This window comes from Solea senegalensis, linkage group LG7 (genome assembly GCF_019176455.1).
Source record: "Solea senegalensis isolate Sse05_10M linkage group LG7, IFAPA_SoseM_1, whole genome shotgun sequence".
NCBI classification, from domain to species: domain Eukaryota; kingdom Metazoa; phylum Chordata; class Actinopteri; order Pleuronectiformes; family Soleidae; genus Solea; species Solea senegalensis.
The window spans coordinates 11,364,542-11,390,198 of NC_058027.1; the positions used below are offsets into that span (position 1 = coordinate 11,364,542).

The 25,657-nt window shown below is 39.3% G+C and overlaps 1 protein-coding gene across 5 annotated transcripts; it reads right to left on the reverse strand.

The window, feature by feature from the left end:
- gramd2aa (GRAM domain containing 2Aa) lies at window positions 1-24,727 on the reverse strand. 5 transcript variants are annotated; one of them, XM_044030568.1, is made up of 13 exons: window positions 24,704-24,727; window positions 24,284-24,528; window positions 16,408-16,512; window positions 10,441-10,498; window positions 8,912-8,984; window positions 8,035-8,138; window positions 7,606-7,704; window positions 6,186-6,257; window positions 6,041-6,097; window positions 4,010-4,187; window positions 2,442-2,535; window positions 1,854-1,958; window positions 1-1,050 (listed from the first exon to the last, which is right to left on the reverse strand). In XM_044030568.1, exons 1-13 carry the CDS (start codon window positions 24,710-24,712, stop codon window positions 1,047-1,049), a joined length of 1,203 nt encoding a protein of 400 aa, XP_043886503.1. In that variant the 5' UTR covers window positions 24,713-24,727; the 3' UTR covers window positions 1-1,046. The 5 variants fall into 5 exon arrangements, with proteins under 5 accessions (XP_043886503.1, XP_043886500.1, XP_043886502.1 ...); XM_044030565.1 differs by having other exon boundaries at window positions 8,912-9,212; XM_044030567.1 differs by lacking the exons at window positions 24,284-24,528; window positions 24,704-24,727 and adding an exon at window positions 21,485-21,789 and having other exon boundaries at window positions 8,912-9,212.
- Between the last annotated feature and the right edge of the window lie 930 nt (window positions 24,728-25,657).

Here is a 25,657-nt window from a genome sequence, read left to right on the forward strand (position 1 = left end):
TTAGTTTCAAAACCACAAGCATTCTGTTGCCAATTTAATTCAGAAAGATTTCACAAACTTCTCTAAAAACTCTATTCCACCTAGATTTTTTTTCAAACTATATCTTCAGACAAAGATATTACAGCATAAACACTTATAGTCGATACTCACTGCATAATTTTTGAGTCTTTGGTGACCTTTTTTTTTTAAATGTAAAAAAAAGGACTAACACCCTGGGCAGATTAACTCACCTAGCAACTAAAATGATATACCATCTCACTATCTTATTCACATTACAGTTAACACCAACCAGTGGTGACTATAATCCAGTTTATTACACTTAAATGACAGGTAACTTCAATCACTCAAGAGTCTGAACTCTCTTCTATAAATACTTAAAAATGACAACTAAGTACCTATGAATGAGGGAAAAAAATAGATCAAAATGCCTATCGAGTTACATAAATTTGAATAATGTGGACATTTTTTTTCAAAAGTGCATCATTTGCAGCTAGTTTCCTATTGCGGGCTAAGGCAAGAGCTCACCAGGAAAACAACATTTGGTTTAGTCACATAAACGTGATGAATCATCATAATAACAACACACGTGAAATATCTTTGCTCATAGTACTTTCAAGTAATCAATGTGTTGAATTATTTCTTACCTTTCCAACCTCACCTCACCTCAGCTCTCCAACACTTCATTAGTGCTATAGACAGCAGGATCACCTCTGCTCAACATCTCTTTACATTGCAGTGTCATGAAATGTCTGGGGCAGGCCATGGTAGACAATCATCATCTAAAGTCAAATCTACTTTATATTTGAAAATAAATACACAAGTCTTTTTGCATAGTCTGGAAGTGATCACTGATCAAGGACTCATTCCTGCAGCAGGAAGGTTCCTCGGGTGCCTGGCGGCGGGCAGCTACTTCATGTGTAGTGGCTGTTGTAGAGTCAGTCTGTTCAGGGCTTTAAGGTTTTCCTGCATCTGTTCAGCAGATCATTCTCCAAACACGAGAAGAGCAAAGAGCAGCCGATCTAATGGGTCACATCAGGCGCTAGTAGTTACCTGGAGGAGAAGGAAGCAGTCAGGTTAGTGGACACCGATCCCAGTACAAACACTCACATAGAGTACTGTATGTGCCGAGGCTGAACATGTGGAGAGGAGCTCACTAACTCAACCCCAAATCTGATTTGTTTTGTAATAATTTATAAGAATCTAATAGTGAGACTGCAAAATGTAATAAACGAAGGACTCCTCTACTCACGCTGCCTTTCACGGGCGCATTAAAGAACTATGGTGGCCTTTGCACACCACATATAAAGTTGCTTTGCCCAAAGTACAAGACCACAAAAAAAAATACTTATGGGTAGTAAGTTGTCTGTGAAGGTTTTCAGTCATCCAGGTCTTCTTCCCTGACCCTTAAATTACCCTCTTTCACACCTTGACTGTAAAAGCTACAATCATCTCGAGACAGGTTTCCAGCCTTCAGAGGATAAATACCTGGATTTTTCCACCAGTTACTTAGAACTGAAGAAGCCTCTCAGATGAGACGTGAAACTAGTCGCCAACCAAGGTTATAATAGTTTGGGATTTTTCATTAGTTTGAGGTTTTATTTCGTTTTGACTTTTTGTTTCTAAAATGAGTTAATTAGTTTTTAGAGCGGATTTGCTAGTTTTTAGTTTTTATTAGTGTCAGTGGTGAGTGGGTAGTATGTTTAAATTCTGACAGTAAACCCTCAGTAATGTAACACACTGGACCTTTAAAAGGCAAAATAGGGTCTGAGTTTCAAGTTAGCTACAATATATTATATTATAGGGCTTATATTTTGATACAATAACATAGATGTGACAGTATGTGGCTGGCTTACCTCTCTCTCAGGGGTAGATTTGGATTATTTAGGAAAGAGAGCTGTTGTTCCAGACAGCACACACGGAAGGCCAAGTAGCAGGACGACAGGATGAGAACAATTATACTGATGAAAAGAGGAGGAGACACACAGATTAGTTCAAAGTCTGAGCTGCAATGTCTTTTTATGAACACTGGGAGGCAATGTTGACTTTCTGTGTATACTGTCCTAGAACATCCTGGTTTAATAACTATTATCTCATAAAAAGTGATTATATGATTAAAAAAAAGTAGAAAATATTAATTTTTCCAAGAAAATGCGAGAACATCTACATGTTTTAAATCTTATAACACATAATCAATACATAATCAATATCTATGTGTAGGGCTACGCATTCTATACTCCAGTCTATGCATGTATGTTGAGTTTTGATTTAAATATGTGTGTGAAGGAGGTGTGTTGAGCTGTATTGAGGAGATGTTGCATTGTGACGAAATACAATTCTATAAAGTTACATAGCAGGCAACATTTGTATGAAAAAATTAAAGGTGTGTGTGTGTGTGTGTGAAGATGTGAAGGTGGTGTCGGTGTATTCCTCCGCACACTCACAGCAGGGTGAAGAACTTCAGCAGCTGGTACTCCATCTGTCCCAGCTCCACTACTGGCTCTGATAGAAGACCTCTGTCTGTCTGCAGAGCTCGCTCTGTAAACACACAAAACCATAAAGAGGACCTGGCTTGATTGAGTCTCATTAATAGTTCTCAGCTACATGTTATCTGTGCATTTTAACACATTGGTGCAAACAAAAAAAAACACACATCACCCTCCCAGTTAATGGAGTGACTAAGTGCACTTTAGAGCTCCAAAAATGAAGACAGTCTGATGTTCTGTGTCTTCCACAGGATGCCGGGTTTTTGTTTGCATGTATAAATGCTGGAGGGTTCTCTTAAATTACATTAATTAACGCTGTGAAGTGTCAGAGAGCACAGCTGCTGCCTGCAAAGGTTTCCATGCTGTGTTTCTAAAAGTGAACCTTTGTTGTCACGAGGCAGACACATTCACCAAGGGCAGAAGAATCACAAGCTGTGTGTGTGTGTGTGTGTGTGTGTTTTCTATATGATACAAAATGAAAAGCTGACTATTATACTTTTCTCCAACACTGTTGCATGCGAGCTGACTTTTATCAATCACTCCCTTTTCAAGGGTTCTGCGTGTGTTTGGTGTAAAACTCCTATAAAGCAGCAGTAATTACATAACATCCTGGTTTTCACTCCACTCGTGAGCTGTGATGATAATGTACACAAAACCCTTGCAAGGATTAAATATCCCACATGTGACAGAGATCACTGCTGATGTGGGCTCATGTTTATAAGTGACGTGAAGTGTGTCGGCATACACAGCTGTCAAACTGTCCTCAGACAACTTTTAGAGCAGACACTGCAATAACCTGTTTAATCTGCTTTTGCACAAAGCTTTTAATAAAAGACCCCGTCATGACTTAATCTCCATTTGAAGCTTAATGTGACTTTGCATAAGAGAGTAGTTGCCGTTCAGTGTCTTTCTCTCTCTCTCTCTCTCTCAAACAAAATGACTATGGAATAAAATATTGATATACATATTACACATGTCTGTGTAATATATAAAACTTATAAACTTTAACGCTATGTCCATTTCTCACATAATAAATAGGATTTGATTATGACTGATGAGTTTAATCTAACACAATCTGACACTTATGGCACATACTACATGAATATTATCTGTGATTCACCAAGAAGGTTATGTTTTTTTGCTCCATTTGACAGTCTGTGTGTTAATAACACCTGCTTCAACTTTATTTATTATATTTTATTATATTATTTATTTATTTATTTATTATATTATTTATTTATATAAGGAAAAATGTAGGGCTTTTTGTCATTTAATCTACAATTGTACTGTGACTGTCTTGATGCCACCAATTTCAATACAGTGTTAACCAAGACGCACGTTAAAAACAGTGTTAACAGTCAAAACAAAATATGTCATAAAAGTCAACACCTGTCAGCCAACTACGCAACGACTGTTATCCAGTCAGTATAACAAGAAACATAAAGAGCGTGTAGCCTTGAATAAAGCCTTGGACTTTGGAACCGCGCAACGATGCTCTGTGGTCATTATAGAGATAGTTTTATCACCTTCCAGCAGCTGCTCTGATTTGAAGGGTGAATCTGTGACGTTCAGGCTGCTGCTGGAGTTTCCCAGCAGGTCAGGTAGGGAGGAGGACACGGACACCACTGAAGGTTTCCTTCTCCACTTTAACACTGATGGGAATTCATCAACGACAGGGAATTCGTCCGTCGTTGGGAACTCGTCCTGTGGCACAGAGGAGAGAGGACAGACATGTTGTAAAGATATGGACCCGTACTAGGGCTATGACTGTAGGCCATCACATACAGTGAGATAAATCAAAGAGTTGAGCTACTGTGAATCTACAGTATGTCCATCCAAAGCACAGCTGTAAATAAGGGCGTCCTCTCATATGAAAGCATAATGTGAACCTGGTTATCCAGCTGCATCAACACAGTTTGAATGTAAGAAAGAATGACATCTAATTCAGCATGTCAGGAAATGACACATACTCTAACTGGTTTGTCCATCTGGGCTGCTGTAGAAACATGACGGAGCAACATGGAGACCTCTGTAAAGCAACGACTCGCCAAATACAAACATATTTATATGCTAGTTTATTCAGTTTCTACTGTTTCTAAGGCCAGAAAACAAAGTGAACTCTGAATAAGACTTCACATTGCAGGTAAGTCAGTTTGTACAGCGGTGGATCTGGGAGCATGTGGTGTATTTTATTGACCATGACCCTTCTCTGTCCACCGTCGTGGTCGAGGAGAATAAGATTTTGCTGTAGTAGATCTAAGAGGCTCAGCAGTGACTGCAGCGCGTACACAACCCTGTTATCAGCCAATGTTAATGGGGTTGTTACATGACGTCTAGCAGGTTAGAGAGCAGGGGGCAATGACATCATCATTTTACCATATTAGTGTATTCATGTCCATACAAAAGTGTAATACTGGCAAGGAGATCTTCCCACTCTAGGACTGTTTTTTAAAGAATAGAATTTCTTGGCTCCCAAAATGCCATTTGAGTGGCTTCACCTAGACTCATTTTGTGTGGACAAGAAATTTTTATTTTATTTTTTACATTCATATTGTTTATTATTTATGACGTTATATTATAATGTGGAACAAAGATTGTGTGGGTTTTCTTTGGGTTCTCTGGTTTAACTTTAGAGGTTAGGCTCTCACCCTCATGTGGAGGATAAAGCAGTAGAAGATGGATGGATGGATTGAAACATTATGTTGAACAACAATTTTGTGTAAACGTTTTTCTTTTTCTTTCATGTGAACCCCCCCCTCCCGAGACTGGGAACTATTGTGCTAAATCATTTCATTTGTCATTTGTCAAGTGTCCACAGAGCGGAGACATATCGATTATCTCAAGTGATAAATCAACAGTTTTCAAACGAATCGATCTGCACCAAATTGTAATGAGTCACCCCTTGTAAAACGGTCTATTAGTCCAAACTGATGGCTTTAAAATTGTTGCCATAATTGGTTTACTATTTTTTTAATAAATGTTGCAGACCATTAATTACAACCACACATGCTGGAGTGCCAGTTTCAGTGTTTATAATTGCCTTTTGTTTATAATGATTATGGATTTCTCGCTTTCTAACAAGATATAAATCTGCAGTAAATGTCTCTTAATGTAAAGAGTTGATTGAATAGATTTTAGCCCAACTTTCAGAAACAAGTTAGACTTTTTAATGGCTTAAAACAAATTAAATTATGTACCAATATTACTGTGGCTAATAAGGTCAATATGTCAATGATTAGAAATCTATTTAACTCTATAGCAGTCTGTATGAAAACTATATTTTTAGAAGATAGTAAGAAAGATCCATAAGATATATGAATTATTAACTCAAGCATAAAATATTCTAGACATCTGCATCACCAACAAAAAAAACACGCCTCCAGGATTATCACATCCAGAGTAAGAGGAAATGCAGAATTAGGTTCTACGTCAGTCCTACAGGTCACGGTTCAACTAAAATGTAAATGTAAAAGTGTAAATGTGTGTAAAAACATCACACAACATTTTTTTAGGCCCAAAATAGATAAAAAATCATTCAAATCATTTTTGTCACTAACCAACGATAAGGTCGGCTCCTGCAGGAACTGCTTTAAGCTCAGACTCTTTCCATTGACCTGGGGAGGGAAAGGAAGATCACGTCATTATCTGACATGCACACCTTATTATTTAGTCATAAACATGAACATGAATGAGTGTTCTGACCTGTAAATGTGTGCAGATCCTGCGAAGGACGTCATATACACTGTCTCTTGAGAGCAAGGATACAAATACATACTGAGGGAACAAAGAAGAGAAAGAGTGATGTAGAAAACATACTTTTTTATATCATTTCCACTATATACAGTACATATACAGCATATTTGCTCATGCTGTCAATGTGCAAACCCTGAAAGTCATGTTAATCATCTATTTGAAGCACTGTAGCAGAACATCAACATTTCTGGACAAGATGTAGAAATCCCAAACGGATTTGAAGCAAATAACACTTCAGAGATTTAAGCATTTTAATCTGCGGCACAAAGAGGATTTTTATTTAATCACACTTCCGTTCCAGTCTATTACTTCACGGAAAAAATGTCAGGTGATGACAGGTCAGTTATCTAACAGGTTCCTTTGATTATATTCATGAGCATTTAACCCACTTTCATAAACTGATGCATATCAGTCACATGATTGTGTGAGTCAACGGGGTGAAAAAACAAACAAAAAAAAACCTTCCAACAATCACCTGATTAACAGAAGAACCAACCCCTGTCTTTAGACACATGCTGTACTGCATGTGTCAGACAGTTATGTAATGCATATTACATAAACATGTGGATGTCCACAGTCAAATACACTTGTTACAGTGTATGATGTATAAATCACACACTGGTTGGTCTCATGAGTCACCTTTGACAATTAAAAGTGATTCTTTGCTTTGAAGTTGCTGCAATCGAGCCCCGACAACAGAGTAAACGTCAGGCCTTTTAAAATAAAAAAGATTCCGCTGTGTTTATGAGCTTTTGTCTTCAAACAGTAGTACAGTAAATAGGATAACACACATTTAGTATAGAGCCTTTCAAAGGCCAAGGACACGGAGAGTCTCACACAATAAAAGAACCAGACAATAAAACATTAACCCTTATTTGGAAAAAAAAACCTACTAGACAGTAAAAAACAAAGTCTAGTTTGAATAAAAAACATTTATGACTACTACACCTAACCATGCACTGGTCTGCATGTTACAATAAGAACTTAATAAATCCTGCACTTATGTACGGTATATGCTAAATATTTGAATTTCTTTTATTATTTTACAAATAATGCATACACATGACTTAACCAAACCTCTTCTCTCATGCAGAAGTTGCATTGCACACAAATGCTTCATCATTCTAACATGACAGCTCCAGTCTCATGTGATAAAGAGTTAAAAAAAGACCCTTTTAAATGTTTTCTGTACAGGTGGAAAAAACCCTTCTCTCCCCTGCATGAGTTGCCAGACTGGGACTCCACTGCTTCTATCTATAGCATAGCATGGTGTTGTTTTTTCCATCGCACCTCGCATGGAAAATACACCCTTGCTCTGCTAATCAGCATAAGTATTTAAATTCACAGTCGCTGTGATGGCGGTGTTTACCTTCTGGCCTGTGTCTGTGGTGATAGCCAAGCCATTGGGCACGAGGCCTGCTGTTTTGTGCTTCTTCACCAGCCTCACAGAAGCAACAGGGATGGGTACCTTAAGATCGAAAAGATTCAAACGAAAAAAACAGACTTAGTCTTAAAGCCAGGGTGATGAGAAAAGGACAGACTTGCATGATTTGACATCAGCGGCAACAAGGAGGACAAACCCTGAAATAGACTGAGAGGGAAAAACGGGTAGAGGACATGAAACGTGTCTAATTTCTGTCAGAATGTAAGGAATGCTGTACAGATACAACAATGTCAGGACAGGTTTGGTTTTTAAGGAAATGAACAGATGAACATATCAAGGAAAAGTCAGTCCATCATCCTGCCCTGTCTTTATGTCTGTTTGTCAGATTGAGAGTGTATGTAGCTCTGTTTGCACCTTGATGTCTTTGCCGAAGAGGTTGGCATAAAAACACAGCCAGTTTCTGGAAATGTAGAGTCGGCCTTGGAGAAGAATATCTCTGAGAAGAGCGCACGAGTACACTGAGAACAGAGAAGGAAAAAGTAGTCTTTCAAGACACTGCAAACAGGACATACAAATGCAAATGAATAAATAAAAAGGTAAGTATGAACGAGCTCAGAGATATACACTTTCTGAAGAGTCACAATTTAAGGCGGCGGGACTGATATTGTGCAGAACAAGTTTGTCATTTTATAAAACTGAAAAATGAGGAAGATTCTGTTTAAGGAACACTTAAAGTGAAGGTTTGCACAATATGGACCTTAGTATTAATACCTGTTAAGACACCACTGAATAACCAGTGTACATTATATTAATTCTATTGATGCGTTATAATCAGTCAGTTCTCTGGTCAAATAGATTAACCCTGAGCCAAAAAGGTTAAATGTTTGATTATAAAGAGAAAAATAAGTAAATCCATCAAATGACAGCTGATAATAACATACATTAAAAGGAGAATATTAATCTGAATAACCAGTGTACATTATATTAATTCTATTAATGCGTTATAATCAGTCAGTTCTCTGGTCAAATAGATTTACCCTGAGCCAAAAAGGTTAAATGTTTGATGATAAAGAGAAAAATAAGTAAATCGTCTCCACTCTTGAGGTGATGACTTTAACAGCTGATAATAACAAACATTAAAAGGAGAATATTAATCCCGTGTTGTCTGCGCTTCAGCAGTAATCAGAGGATTAGGGCGAATAGGAGCAGCAGAAATAAATGATGCAAAACATGTTTAAGGATATTAACATGATGAAAAATGAAACAGCTTTGGTCATGATGAGGACAGTACCTTTCATGAGTATCTCATCCTTGGGCACACACTGGAACAGTTTGTGGTACTGCGAGTTGTACTTGCTGACAGTCTGTGCAGAGGGACAGGGCAGAGTCATGAGCAGCTCCTTGGTGGACCGGCCTGCCTGCACAGTGCCAGCTCCACTGCCACCGCCGGCCACTCCAGCTCCTTTTGCCGCAGACACCACCCTCTCCCTCAAAGGACGCGAGCTCTGCACCAGGCTCAACACGTTGGCCCCGTACACACACACACACTCGCGCACATCCAAGGCCTGGAGCAAGCTGCTGCAAGACACACACTGTTGCCCTGTCGCCAGTCAGTACAAGGCAGAGATGGAGGACTGACTCTGCTGCTACGACCTTTATGCACACACATACTCACACACACCTGGTTCGAAAGCTACATCTACACACACACACACACACACACACACACACTACTACAGAGTTACAGCAGCAATGCCTTCTTTCACAGCCACTGAGCTGCTTCTCAGAAAATACAAGGCTCCCTTTCTCTATCACAAATACACCTCCTGTGACTCCACGCTCTGCAGACACCCTCCCTCTCCTTCTCCCTCCAATGCACACACACACACACACACACACGACTCTTCATCACTCAGAGCTTAAGAAAAAACACAAGACTCTTGAGTACACACGGGTACTCTTTACTAACCTCAGTTAAAATCCCTTCTCTCTCTCTGCCTGTCCTTGCCTCCATCTGTCAGTTTCTCAGTCCGAGTTAAGTGTGTAACACCGATAAACGCTCACTTTGCAAAGAAAATCTTCCTCCCGTCCCTGAACAAACAAGACATCTCACTCATTCCGTGCTTGCTGCTCAAACTCGCCTCCACTTCTTATCTTTATGTCACTGCCACTTAACTACCTTTCCCTATTCCTCTCTCCTGTCCTGCCAGTGTCTCGTCTATCTGTCTTACCACTCACGTCCGCTCAGCTTGCCGTCGCCTGCCACCTCTGTTTTTGTCTTTCTATTAATAGCTCATGCTGGAGCAGCTTCTGTCCTCAGACATATGGAGCTTACAGTATGGTTACAGTACAGCAGTAAAGCCCAGAGGTAACGTCCACTGAATTCATTAGTGAAATGGTATTGTGGTGTGGTTTTAATATCATTACGGCTCAGTCGTAATGTTGTTAATGTACGTTAATGTACCTTCTATTAAGGTTGACACTTTGAATTTGGACTGAGGACACTGGACAGGGCTGCTGCAAAGGCATTGCTGCAAAAGTGAGAAATGACTGAATGCTTCGTCATTAAATAAAGGAAGTTTTTGCAATGTGGTATTGGGTTTCTACTGTGTTCTATCAACTATAGGTCACAAGGGAAGGGAAACTATAGGACGTTTATTGTGCATTATGTGCTCATCTGTGAGAAAATAACAAAACAGTAGTGAATAGGAACTTAAAAAGAATTGCTGTTGCTTTTATGAAAAATATTATTGATTTTCCTTTCAGATTTGCTCCCATCAAAGACACAAAAACAATAAGCACCAAAGTGAGAAGACTTACCGAGCCTCGATAACATTTCTTTACGTCTTCATAGGAAAGATCTTCAATCAAATGGAACCTGAAAAGAAAATATGTTCATTTATTGTCATTGAACGACTACAGAAAAAAATGTATAATACAATAGTTTCATTGCATTTTAAGGCCGATTGGTGTCTTTCTCTGACTGCAGGTTAGACAAATATTCCTATGCCCTATTGTGTGCATGTGTATAGTATGCATGTATCTGCATATGTGTACATTGTATGAAAATCCCAGCTGGGCCACACAACAAGTGAACCACCTTTGTGTGCATCTTTGCAGGGGGTGACGGCTGTCACTAAACAACATAAACAAATGACCATGCACACACATATGTGCCTCAGGAGGAACATTCAAAGCAGTGCCGCAAATGGCACAGTTGAAACAATGAATCGATTACTAAATTAATCGACAACTATTTTGATAATCAATTAACGGATTGAAGCTTTTTTCATGATTAAAACAAGATTTACGATTGTTTAAGCTTCTTAAATGTGAATATGTTCTTCATTTCTTTGCTCTGGATAACAAAGAAATCATTAAAAGTGAATCATCGGTTTGTGGACAAAACAAGACATTTGAGAATATCATCATTTTCAGGATTGACGAACACCAATCAACATTTTTTTAAGGTTTTCTGATATTTTATGGACCAAGCGATTAATCAGTTAATCGTGAAAATAATCAACAGATTAATGGATTATGAAAACACTCGTTAGTTGCAGCTCTAGTATATATTGCTAATGCAGACAGAATCTTCCTGAAACTTCCTCACAAGGGCAAAGTCTGAGAGGTGAGATGTTTGTGAAGGATCAGTCCTTGACTACATGCATCTTTCTGTTCTTTTCCTCATGATAAAGAAAGAGAGACGTCAAATCAGGGAGGACATTCAGAGAGAAGAGTGTAGTGTTTGCCTTACTTACACACTGAGAAACTCCCTTTAAGCCTTTGTAATGTAATACTGAAATTAAAACTAATCTAATTGAACTTAACACGGCCAAAACAGAAGTCAGCGTCAGAGACTTAGAGAGGAGGAGAACAGTAAATAATCATTTTAAATTTAATATACAGGCTCACACAGCTGTGTAGTGGTTAGTGCCTGGTTGGAACAAAGGGCCTTTTTGCATAAAGTTTGCATGTTCTCCCTATGTGAGTGGGTTTTCTCCAGTTCTCCGGCTTCCTCCCCCAGGCCAAAAACATGCAGAGGTTAAATGGACACTCTAAATTGCCCATAGGTGTGAATGTGAGAGTGAATGGTTGTTTGTCTCCATGTGTTTGCCCTGTGATGGACTGGCGCTGGACAGGCTTTCACCAGCAGCCCCACGACCCTCACGTGGAGGATAAAGTGGCAGACATTAGATGGATGGATGAATTTAATAAGCTACACAGAGGTACTGCCCCTTTAGAGACATATGCAACTATACTGTACATCATTATTGTATATCCGCAAAACATAATCCTTGTTTAAAACATTTGTGTTCACTATTCTAACTTGTGCATTTTCATGGTTGCTCAATGTCACACCAGCACCAGCACCAGCACCAGCATCTGAGACCAAAGCAAATACTTGAGCCACACCTCCCCCTTTGTGTGCTGCATAGGTGTTGCCTGCATATCCAGTGGTGTTGCAGCGCATGTGAAAGTAACCCCTATACACACAATCAGAAAAACAACTGAAGTTTAGGTGTGTTAGTTGTGTTTTCCTAAGGCTTTGTTTGGGGTTGCTTCCAAATCTACATGGAATTTACAACTTACTGAGCTAAGTGACAATAGGTTAAGAGAAAACCACCAGTAGAAAACCACTCCCTACATTTTATCCTTCACTGAATCAGCCCCCAAAAAAACCACACATTTGTATTCTCCTTGAACAGTGTCCTTTTCTGTATACAGCAAGGTGCCATCATGTTCAAATAGCCTTGTTGACTTATTGCAGCAGCAGCAGTGTTAGTGTCTCTGCTCTGATGGGAGACAGTCCTACAGGGACGAAGACCTGACCTCTGTCCCTAAACAAACCTCCCTGACTCTGTTGACACTGTTGCTTCTTTCTAGCCTTTTTCTCACAATGGAAATGCTTCAGTGACACTTTGTATTCAAGAGTAGGATTACTTCAATTAGAGTACCTGCCGAGTACTTAATAATATCCTCAGTAATATCATAAGAGCAAAACAAACATTTTGATTTTATTCACCATGACTATGAATTTCTTTATTTCCAGATATTTACATCAAAATCTGTTCAACAACTAAGGAGATTTCTAATGGAAAACCAATTTTTGAGGTGAGCAAAAGTATAGGAACAGACCTGAATTCGATTAAAATGAATAACACTTAATATGAAGTGCCTGTGGTACTTTTGTGTTGAAGGAGCCACCTCTTGACAGTCTAGCAGAGCAAAGATTACAGCGTGCTCAACTTCTGTCATCGTCGCTTATCTTAAAGTACTTCCATTGCTGACTTTTGCTGACATCGCGACGCTTATTGCCGCACACCTGCTCAGCTCACTTGAAGATAGTGGTATTGGGTGCAGCAGTGTTGGAGTGGATTTATGAATACAAATACGAGTACACGAGGGAAGCACTGGACCAGATACCTGATACTGGCATACATACATATATATATAGTAATTAAATCTGACACATAATCGATAAACAATAACCTGAGTTACAAAAAAAACAGGTCATTAAAAGAACTGACAACTACCCTGTGGTTCACCTTTCTAAAATGTAATTATTTTATGTAGCTTCTGCTAGGGTACAATTCATCCTTCTCCCTATTAAAGTCACCCTCCTAGAAAACACCTCCCATGTGACCATGTTATGAACAATAGAGCATGTGTGCTGCTGCTCCTGCTTGCAGCTTGCTGCCTATAAATAGGATCCACAGAGGCGCTGCATTCCCAGGTGGAGAGAAGAGAGTGATTATTAAAAACACAAGCGGCTCTGGGGGGTGACTAACAAGCTCTCCAGTCCTCACTCTCCATCTGTCTCACCCTCTTACATGAGATCCAGGTCTCCATCAATACTTTTGTTGCATCAAGGTAAATGTATAGAGAAAAATGTCACAGGCAATTCCCAGTGAGGCAGTGAGAGGATATATAAACAAGGTCATAGTATGATGATATCTGTGGATATTTATGGACACATGTCAAAGATGCATCACTGGAAGCTATCGTCACCAAAATGTCACTTTAATCTTGTTCTTGGCACTATTTAGCGCTCGAAATCAATTCACGGATCCAGGAGGAGCAATAAAAACTTCAAACTGAAGTAAAAAAAAGGAAAACCTCTGCAGCAGGTGTTGTTGGGTTTTTACACAGAAGCAACAGCTCAACAACTGGATTAGACTTGTTTCCAGGAGGTTTCGTGCACACCTTGTTCACTACATGAACACGTTAAGCACGTCAAAAAAATTTACAATGTAATTTAATCTTCTTTTAATCTGTTGTTTCAGAGGTTGTGGTTTGAAAATGAAAACCGGTCAGATAGTGTGTGTGTGTGTATAAATAAGTATGCACCTTGTCCACGTATCTCAGTGCCCTTGGCTGAATAGTGAAACTAATTACTAGCTCAAAGAATCCTAAATTGAATCCTAAATTAGAAAGCGAACACCTCCCATTGGTATCTGGTGTAGCAGTGTGGACTCCGCACTGTAGTAGTGGCAGTAATGTAACTGGGCTGCAGTGTGCTGAGAGTGTAGAGATCATGAGAAAGAGGAGGTGGTCATGTGAACATGAAGGTGCATTACACCTGGACAAGTATAGTTCAGTAATAATCCAAACATAGTCGGTGAGGAAACATGGATATTCTAGTGATTCTGTAATCTAACAGCACAGTTCTCAGAATGTGATTACAGGTTGCGTGACTAACTTGTGAGGAGGAAAGCTTTTTTTAAACGAGCTGGTGATGTGAACAAGAGATAAAACATTTTCTGAGTAAACCTTATGTACTTTCAGATTATTTCATATAAATTCACTGAAAGTAGTTACATGTCTTTTCACTGTCTTGTCTGGTCACATGAACCCTCTGTTCACAATGTTTTTATACAGTTTAACCTTGTTTCATTACAATACCTCTGTACTCCTGTTGTTCACAGTATTCTTATTGGATGACTTGAAAATAATTTTGGCCTATTACTTGTTTTAAATCATATCTGCCTGGTAGAATGCAATGTGGTTTTATAATAACAAATCAATGTACAATTAAGTATAGTATGGAGTGCCTCAGGGGTCTGTCCCTGGACCTTTACTTTGTATATTTCAGCTCTCGGGTCGTTATCATTTGGAATAACGGAATGAACTTCCATTCTTAAACTGATGATACACAGACATACGTGCTAATGATCATTCACAGATCTTGAGTCATGTTTATCTGCAATAAAAGCCTGGATGTCGGACAACTTCCTCCTTGACGATGACGATGACAACATAGAGATGCTGCTGATGTGTACAGCTAATCAGAATCATGTGATGATGAGATAACTGTCATGGTTGACAATTACGTGATCTCTCCAAAGTTTATCAGCAAGGAACCTTGGTGTTACCTTTGATCCTGATCGGTCTTTCAATCAGCACATTAACCCTTAGATGTGCCTTCAAAAAAGTTACGATATAAGATAAGATATAAATAAGATATGAAAGTTGTTTTTATTAATGTTTTAAACCAACATCAGTCCTTTCCATACATAGGAAATATTAATACAATTTTAAAACATTTAACTCTTAAATTGCTAAGTTTTTGACATGGTGCACCTTCATTTTATGGTCTAGAAAAACACAATAAATGAATTATTTTCAATATACTTCATGTAAACTGGATTATTTTTGGTGAAAGAATAGCAGAAACATTTTTTTATGCATTAGTATTTTATGAGTGTTCTCATAAAAAATTAAACTATAAAAATATTATAAATGATTTATTTATTAAATTCTTTTAAACCAACATCAGTCCTCATCATACATATCAAATATTATCGAGTTAGATTATACTGTTTTTAACCCTTAAATTGCCACAATTGTCTCCACGTTTTTCTCATGATGCATCAAAAATAGTGACTCAAATGAGTTTCAAGGACATTTTTGTCCGTAGGTGTGTTAGTGTGAGTATTTTAGTTAACGTTATTTATTATAGATTAAAACAAAATGCACAACCTGCCATGAATTTGCAACAATCTGCATGATAAAACACAACCATGTGTCTAGGTGTGTTCAAGGGTTAAGGAAACCATCATGCATTAGTTTTGATATTGACCAGGTTAGTGTGTATGTCTTATCCATGCACGTCCTAAATGTATAAAAGGTTAATTATTTGCTGACTCATCGGCCGCGACAACTTCAAAGTAGCTTATGAATATTTATAGTGGGGTGAGGTGAGTCACACACACACACACACACACACACACACAATGCAAATGCACGCTCAGTGATTGACATGCCTAAAGCACTGAAGTCCCTCCCATTCACTGGGTCTTCCAGCCCATAATCTATCCGAGATAATTCCCATCCCAGTACAGACTCCCAGGATTACACGGCTCCTGTCTGAAATCCTCCTTATATAACATGCACGCACATGTACAGTATACACACGCATGGACTGCGTGCAGACGTTCACTGTCATCTATTTCAATATGTTCCATCAAAGTTGTTTTAAATGAATTAAAACACTCGACTACCAGTATAATGTCACGTATTTCCACATACATTTTCTCCCTAGGACATTCGGAAAAAGAAAACCCTTTGTAATTAATGTCTGTTTGCGGTCTCTTTGTGTGCAAGTGTGTGCACACATTTGACTATTGTCTGACATCAAATACAGCTGAAATAAAAGCAGAAAATAATGCTGTGAAAATAAATCTCCTGGGGCTGTAACTCATGACCGTGCACAGGATGCAGATGGTGTGTGAGGGGAAAAAAGGAGTTGTGGAAGAGAGCAGTGTGTGAGTGTGCGAGATTTGCCTGAAGTGTCCGTGCGTGTCATCGTCCTTGGAGGGTTCCAGGTCCTGAGTTGAGAGCAGGCCTGTTTCTTCACTCGGCTCCTGCTGCTCAGTCATGCTCCTGGCCCTGAATACACAAACACACAACTCTATGATAACAGCATGAACTGTTCCACTGGACTTTCATGTACACATGTAAAAAAAAAAAAAAAAAATTGGTTTGTGTTTGTTTTCAGGTCTGGCTTCAAATAGACCTCTTCCCAAAAGGTTTATGGGGCAAACAAGTGGACTCTGCCGTCAAAATCAACACAGCAGTGATGCAACATTCAAAGTCTGATTCTGTGGGTTTATTCCACATTTTAAAAAAATCAAGAAATCTCTGCTCTGCAAAATAAAGCTGAGTTCTTGTGCCTGTGTAAATGGGTCAGTGTCAGCAGCACTCATCCAGATGTCCACAAAGAAACAGCCTCAGAGGTTGTGCAGATGGCTGACCTGGTGTGCTGCTGTGAGCTCACGCAAAGCTTTTTAAGAGTGTTTTACATTTCATACTGAAACTTTGCAGAGCAAATGTCTCCACGAATGAATGAAAGCCAACAACAGGAAGGACAATCTAAGGTTTGGGGCTGTGTATTGGCAAGAATCTGGCAATACCATTCATATTCCAATAGAGGGGCAACAATACGATATATTAGGATGCTATAAGCAAGGTGAAAACATTTTGTTATTATATTATATAGTCTATTGAAGGAAAACCCTCATTGTAAAAACAAGAATGTACAATATACAATTGTCCTGTAGTGAGAGTGAAAGGGGAGACTATCAAATGTCCAAAAAACTGCTGCTAACTAGAGGTCAGAAGCTTTAATATGACACACAACCACTGCCCTTCAACAGAATACAGTATCATGCCATAGAATATCACAATATTTATGCATATATGTGTTCATATTTTCCACTTAGGATATGGCATTGTGCATAGGTAGATGTTCTAAACGGGAGACATTTCTTTCTGTGAAATGTGAGTCACTGATAATGAGCACATGATTCAACGGAAACACTCGACTCGACTCATCGGAGAATGAGAGGGAGAAACATCTTGTTGAGGCTGTTTTGCATAAGGTTAAAAATCACAGCAAATGGTTTCTTGTGGGAAGGAAAACAAGCCGTGCAATCTCCATCTACAATGAGAACATAAAAGCAATGGAAAAAAAAAAAAACTCAGATAGGATCTACTTCTCCTGACTAGACCATTCTGTGTGACGTATCTCCATGGGAACTCCAGAACAACCTTGCATAGCGTGGTTTAAATGAGTTCTAATCAACTGATTTTAAATGGCCCTGCGACGGCGACGTGTCCAGGGTGCACCTCGCCTTTCACCCTGTGTCAGCTGGGATTGGCTCAAGACAACGAGCGAGTGAGATGGTGATTTTAAATGTAAATATTTAAATATAAAGAAATGATTGTTGTCTAACGCTGAGACTACGGGTTGTAACAAACATAGGACGCTCAATGTCTTTATTTTAAAGCACTCATACAAGCATACATACTCATGGGTATTATATTCTAGTTCTGCAAATAAATCATCCTTAACGTTACACACTGGACCTTCGCTGTTTATGATACCGACAAACATAATAATGCCTCTCTTTTTAAAATGCATACACAACCTCACACCTGGCCTGTACCATGTTTTCCTCTGGGAGAGGGGAAGTCATTACCACCTGTGTGCGTAATTACAAGTGCTGATGGAAACAGGCTCTTGCGTGCACTTTCCACTGTATTAGCTCTAATTGGCCAGAAGCTCGATGTCAGCCACTGACCTGTTCAAACAACAGGGACTTCCTGGTGCAAGAGGCTGCGTCTGACTGGTGATCTGTGATCACAGAGAGCTTGAATGAGAGATGAAGGGCCTGCTGCAACAGATAAGGAGAGCGCCTGTGAGGTCTTTTCACCTTCATTTCCGAGGTTAACGGATTCAGGAGGAATATCTCATTCCAGATGTGGGCCTCGGGGCACAATGGAGGCCTGTGGTACTGCTGCACTTGTAGTTGTGCGTGACTACTCTTTGAAAGGAACTGGTGGGTTGGTGTATTGTAGTGAGAGTCCACAGTTGATTGGTCAAAGAAAAGCACAAAAAACTCTGAAATAGCTAGAATACATATTGTTCTATTAACTTGTCACTAAGTTCTGATATAATAGTTTTAATGTCCATGTTTGTGAGGAAGACTGACACAGAACCTTTCAGCGGTAAAAGAAAATGCTCACACATTTTGGGATTAAGCAAATTGGACACTGCATTGACTGTGGGTGTGAGTGTGAGAGTGGATGGTTGTTTGTCTCTATGCGACCCTGTGATGGACTGGTGACCTGGGTGCACCTATGTCAGCTGGGATTGACACCAGCTCCCCCCGCGACCCTCACGTGGAGGATAAAGCAGTAGAAGACGGATGGATGTAAAACAAATAACCAGACAAGCTCCTTGTGCTATTAACGAACAAACAACCTCATATTGTTGATCCTACTTGATCGTGACTGGTTTAGTTTGCCATCTGTTCAGTGTTGAAACATTTGCCATTTTGATGAGATCGTTGTACACATAAGTTCATCAGAGGGAGGAAGTTGTTTGAGTTCAATACCAAAACCTCTGACTCCTGGGAACTCCCCTGTCCTGGGGAAAATCATTGTGGAATTACACACCACACACCAAGTGCACAAAGCCATAACCTCAGGTTACATTTATAGAGATGTTCAAATACTTTCATAATTAAAAATAAATTAAACGCCTAGCAGTGTTCTTTTTCTCACCCAAAGGTTGTACTTTTACAATTGTACTATTTGTTCTACTAAAATATGTCATTATAAACGAACGAAAATGTAAGAACAATTCCATACGAGATCTCAAGTTATAATCTAAAAAGTGAAATTGTATCTATGTTGAAATAGAGTAAAAATGTGATATACACTCTCACAACAGCTCGGGTGTGAAGTCCTGCCTGGTTCTTTAGAAACGATATTACACAAATATCTGCTAAAATAATAGACTTTAAAATGTATTTTGAGGTAACACTTTGTCTTACATTTTTATTGTTTTTCCGTACATTTCCTGGAGACTTTTCTTATCATTTCCAAAAAACTTTGCTGCTATTGAAGTGTGAATTCCTAGAAAGGCCAACCCAATTTGAACACTAAAGCAGAAAGGTCAAAGTATTAAAAAATATACGCGATGTGACATCAATATACATTTGAGAAAATGGGTCTGAAACATCTTTCATTTTCCACTTTCAGTGTTTTCACACAGAGCTACAAGTGATCAATAACATGTGTGATGTAGTGCAGAGTGACTGCTAACAGGTTGGGGTTATGAAGACAGCCAGTCCATCACAGGGACACAAACACACACAAACAACCACCCACTCTCACACCTATGGTCAATTTAGAGTGTCCACTTTACCTAATCCCCATAGTGCATGTTTTTGGACTGTGGGAGGAAGCTGCATGCAGAAAGGCCCATGTTCCAACCGGGGCTCGACCCGGGTCTTCTTGCTGCAGAATCCCTTTACATATATCAACTCAAAGACTCTAACTATTTTTCCTCTCCTCCTCTTCCTTCTTATCTGGAGCAAACATTTAGTGATGTCACAAAACCTCCTCCAATCTAATTAAGTGTAATCTTGTCAAGGTTACTAATCTGTGGGATTGTCACATTCTCCAGTCCCTCATTTCCTAAAGCATGTTTTTGTTGTTGTCACGATGTAAAGTCAACTCTATTTTTTCCAGTGATATTGTCCCACATTAGGGAGTGGCCTTCATGTACACACACATTGCAGGGTATTAAAACTCTCACTTAAACCACACTCTACCTCTTAAAGAACCTTAAAGAAAGTCCGCACAAAGACAGTCGGCACACGGCTTTGTAAACAGTGCGTGTTTCTTTGTTTTCTGTGTCAGCGTGAGTCTAGAAACATTTAATGAGAAGCCATTTAACGAGTCTAAAAAAGGTCAAAGTAGGTTGGTCTTTTTTAAAAAGAGGACAATAAAGTTGTTTGCAGTCTGGTGCAGTTTACAAAGAGGGTTTACATTCCTTTCTTTCTGTCTTTCTTTCATACACATTTACTGTATAATATTAAAAAGGCAGTTTAGAATTTAGAGATGAATATGAGGAGGAATTGTCTAAATCTCTGAAGATGCTTGACAATTCTTGCCATTCTATGTATCAATTTACAAAAATAAAACTTTACAATGACACAATACACATTTATCTCATGTGTTGATGTTTGGACCTTGATTACATATTTGTCGTTGCCCCATTTTGGAACTGCTAGTGTTTCATTTTCCATGACAATTATCCCTGAATTTTCCACATTGCTGAATATTAACATTACTTGGTCTCTCATAGGCAAAGACATAGAAGTGCAGGAGAAGCACAGCCTTTGATGACAGACAAGTGTTATTAGTCCAACACAAGGCTCTGCATGTTGTCAATGTCTTACTGTGAAATATAAACAGGATATTTACACATTTTCTTGTTGTAATTGTTAGTGTCATAAGAGACACAAAACATAAAAAAAACACGTGTCACTTCCTCAAATATAATAACACTTCCATTTGGGGAAAAACAGCATGTATATCACTACATTTAAGTTGCACTACAGATGGATGTAGATCATACCACACTTAAATATTCAACAAAGGTCAGGACACATGGATTCATACAGATATAACCTATGTTCCTGGAATGTAGTGCATTTGGTTCTTTGAGCAGTCATGTTATTAAAAGCGGGATTTGAGTCAAGTTAGTGAAAATAAGGCAGGATCAAATCAGAACGAGAGCAGCTCTTCAACTTAAAAGCAGAGAATGATTTGCTGACAAGTACAAATAAATGACAAAATGTCCAGTTAGAGCCTTATTATGTGCAATTATGTTATTCTATCTGATCAACAATGTAAGATCAACATATATTCACACAGACAGTGTACCACACCACGGAGACTGAATCTTGGCTAAGCTCTCCTGCTCAGTGGCAGTCACTGGCACTTTTATTTTTTAAATCCGTACCGGAAGCCCCACTCTTACTAGCGCTAACTTAACGTGTCTTACCTGTAGCGCTCAAGCTGCCGCGATTTCTTTCCGTTTTTCGCCTTTTGGCCCAGTCTACAAAACTCCTCAGGTGTGTGCGACATTCATCACTTTACCCTGTTTATCCACGAAAGAAAAAGAGGCGGATAAAACCACGAACAGCATGTCAGCTCCAGCTCAGATGAAATGATAAGATGTGAAGCGGAGGGTCGAGCAGGCGGAGCACAGACCTGCTGAGACGTGAGCAGACGAGTGTCAGTGTGGAGAGGTGGGGTGTGCTTCTTACCTACAGCCCAGTGTGGCTGTTTACTCACTGCCGAGGGATTATTCAACTCAGGCGATTTACTTTCCCCAGCCTCTCACAATAACCTGACGACGGATCATGGAGTGGCACGTTTATTAATAATAATAATTATAATAATAAAAGATGAATAATACTATAAAGTGTGCAGTTTTATTTGTAAAGTCACATAAAATATTTAGCTTCGGGGTTGATTTATTTATGTTATTCAAAATAAATTAAATTAAACTTTGGTATTCGCAAAGCTACACTTACTTAAATATTATGGGTCCAACTCTTCAACTCCACTACAGCCGCAGAATGGATAGAGAAAAACGTGGCTTTAGAGCCGATTAACTGTTGTGACATCACTTTGGCATCATAGGTCACGTGGAGGCAGCAGCAGTGTTTTGATAACTCCTAACAATTATCCAGGTTCAAAAGTCCATTTGTGTAAGAATTAGTTCCATCTAAAGGTGAGACTGAAGTAAGGTGGTTAGGTTTCAGAAAGGACTAATGCTCTTTCACAACTCTCTCCACTCTCCTCGTCCTTCTCTGCTGGTTCATGCACTGGGTTTTGTGGGCAGAGACAATATTTTTCTTTCTTTTTTAAATAGTAAACTTCCACATAAAAACACAAACGCAGGTTTTAGCTGGTTTGTCCATTCAGGCTACTGTAGAAACATGGCAGCACCAGATGGTGGCCTCCATAAAGCAAGGCCCTTGCCTTAAGTGCATTTTAAATATACTTTAGATTAAACACTTGTCAAAACACATTAGTGTATAATATATAGGATTTCTGTCATGCCACAGATTAAATCCTGCCCCAGACTAGAGGATAATTGGCCAGATTTCGTCCTAATCTGACCCTTTCTCCGATCATACGTGTCTTCCGATTTTAGGCTGATTTGAACAGATTATCTGGCCAAATTACCCTGTAGTCTGAGGGGTTAACAGACACGATTTTAATCAGTCCTGATTTCAAACCATAAGTATTAAACATGTTGGATGTTTACGACTGAACAGTGATTGGGAGCGTGAGAAGAAACCGCAGCAACCAAAGAGAGCCAGTTGACCGGGAAACGGATGTTGTGTACAAGCAGATTCCGTCTTCTCAGCCATGACAACTTCATCCACATGTTTTTGCAAAACATCACACACACAACAGCTGACGAAAGCCGACAGTCCACCGCGTGTCTGAAATCACGTTAAATCACGCGAGTTTCTGTGAGATCCCAAATCCCTGGAATCTCCTCCCTGAAATCGTGGGATTAAACACCAAGAGTTCAACTCGATCGTTGCTTCCTCATGATTAAAACATCGACAATCGGTTACAAAGTTGAAAATCCTCTCGTGTGGAGCAGGCTTTAGTTGTGTGACCGTAGTCAGAAGTGTTATTCACCACCTCAGATCACCTGATTCACATCATTCTGAAAGATTATTGTGGAATGATTGATCAACAACACGATTTTACTTTGACAGTAGATGGTAGAAAGACGACAGCTTCACCTAGTTTTTGTCTGTTTAGGTGCTGGAGGCATAGATACTGTGAAACTGTGTGAGAGGAGAGTCCATCTAAAACATACAGTATCTTTATTATATCTCATTATTAGACGGACATTTGGTACAAATACACTTAAATAACAGCTCTTGTCTCTTCTTTACATAAAAAATATCCAGCTAACTCATATTTAACGAGACATTTCTCTGCAGACTTTCAGTTTTTAACTTTAAAGCATTTGTCTAAAAGTTGATAAAAAATAATTCTATGACTCTTTTCATTACTTTTTTAAAGAAATGACTAACTGCATTGATGAATAGTTTATTTATCATTACTAAATGAATGAACTTTTCTTAATAACTGCACAAACAATTCTAAGTTGGATTGTCAAACATTACCCTGGGTTCTGGTAACGTAATAACATTTCAGCTGCTTCCCATTCACACATGTAAAGGAAGTTTGCCGTTAAGGCAAAAATGTACTTTTTAAGGGTTTTTTTGTACAGTCAGGATGACTTTCAGAGGCGCACGGTGCTGAGAAAATATTTCAACTGTTGATAAGGAGCATAAAATCTTCTGTGACTGAATCTCAAACCACAGCAATCTCAAACGCAGCTACAACAGTGCATCACACAGGTTCACAGGGTTAACAGTTAACAGTATTTGTACGCTGTACAAACCTGTATCAAATATAGTAGCTTGGGACATCATGATACACGTTATCATGTGTATCATGATGACATGATGTTTCTCTGTGTAGTATTTTGGCCTGACACTGATGAAAATCACTGAAATAAGACATAAAATATAGTCCGTACAGTGTCAATGGATCTTTGTACATTTCCCATTGCAGCATTTTTAATATTTAGTCTTGTTTTTTGTATCTATTACTGAATTTAATGAAGAAAAAAAATATTTCAGCTTCAACAATCCACTGTCCCTAACTCACTTCATATCAACTGCTGTCACCCGGATCCACCTGGTCTGTATAACCCACACATCACATAGTCACATGTTACGGCGTGCTGCTGCACACTGACCTGGCTCTGCTGGCTGCTATCCTCTGACTGCAGTTACCATGAGGCTGGCGATAGTGGGGGAGCTGGTAGTATCTGTCCTGTCCTGGGGCCTCGTCGGCGGGCAGGGCCTTAGGGCTGGCTGCATAGATAGTGCATCCCATGAACACCTCCTGGAAGTCAACGTCAGTGTCCCACAGCGAGCGGAGGAGAGACGTCCTCGAGGTGTCCTCTCTCTGAGCTGCCTGTCCTGTCCTGATGCCAGCCAGCTGCTCTGTGGAAAAGCCACTGGCTCAGCACATTGTTATCTTTACCCCCTCCTTCCTCCTGAATCTATCCTACAGCCAACCTCATCCTCCCTCTCTCTCGCAGTCTCTCTCTCTCTCTCTCTCCTCCTTTCTCCGCAGAGCAGCGAAGATAATCAGATTTCACATTCAAACTCACCAAAATCATCCCCAGCGTAATCACTCCCTGTCACTGGTGCTGCATTGTGCTAATGCACAGAACATATTCTCAGTGCAGGAGCATTAGGGGCAGTTAAAAATATCCTCCCTGCCTGGTGGAAGCAGACGGAGATGAAGTTGTAGCAGTGGGTGCGTTAAAAGCTGCCCTAACATGCTGCAACTAACAATCATTTTCATGATCCAATCTGTCGTGGGCTCAAACGGACATGAATGAGTACTTACCATATTTTCCCTGTGCCTCGGGGGAATCTTGAAATAGCTTTACTTGTCTGAACAACTGTGAACAAGCAAGATATCATTTAGCAAGCACAATCTCATGCTGTTCAAATGTGAGGCATTTTTAATTACACAATTACCATCTCCCCCCCTCAGATATACAGTATTACAAGGGTTTAAATTATACACCATTTACTCAGCTTTAAGAAATACTTTGACTCCTGAAGCCCCAGATTAATTTTTTTTTAAAGACAATCAAAAATCCAGCGTGCAGAGGATGGTTGTAACCTCACACTACGGACAAGGTCAAACATCCAGGTGAAGTAAGAGTCAGCAGAAACATGTCACGACTGTTTGCTCAACAGCAATTATATTAGAAGGATTACCTTGTGTTAAACTCCTCTGGTACACTAAGTTAGTTAGTAAAGAAACTCCCTAAATCAGACTGAGGCCTCCCTTCAGGGACACTGCTCTCCTGTGGTCAGAACCCAAAGCGCACTCCCAGTTTCCCAAGACTATTTTCTCAAATACTGTAGACTGTAACAGAATATATAACAGAAATGACACAAACGACCTTTTATGTTGGATTTTTCTCTGCAATGTCTTGTCTGTCTTTTTACCTCGATCCATCAAACCACACACAACTGTGCGATGTACTTTACACTTCATCCTATGCTAATTGAAGCATTTAATTTGTAGAAAATGACGGTATATTTGA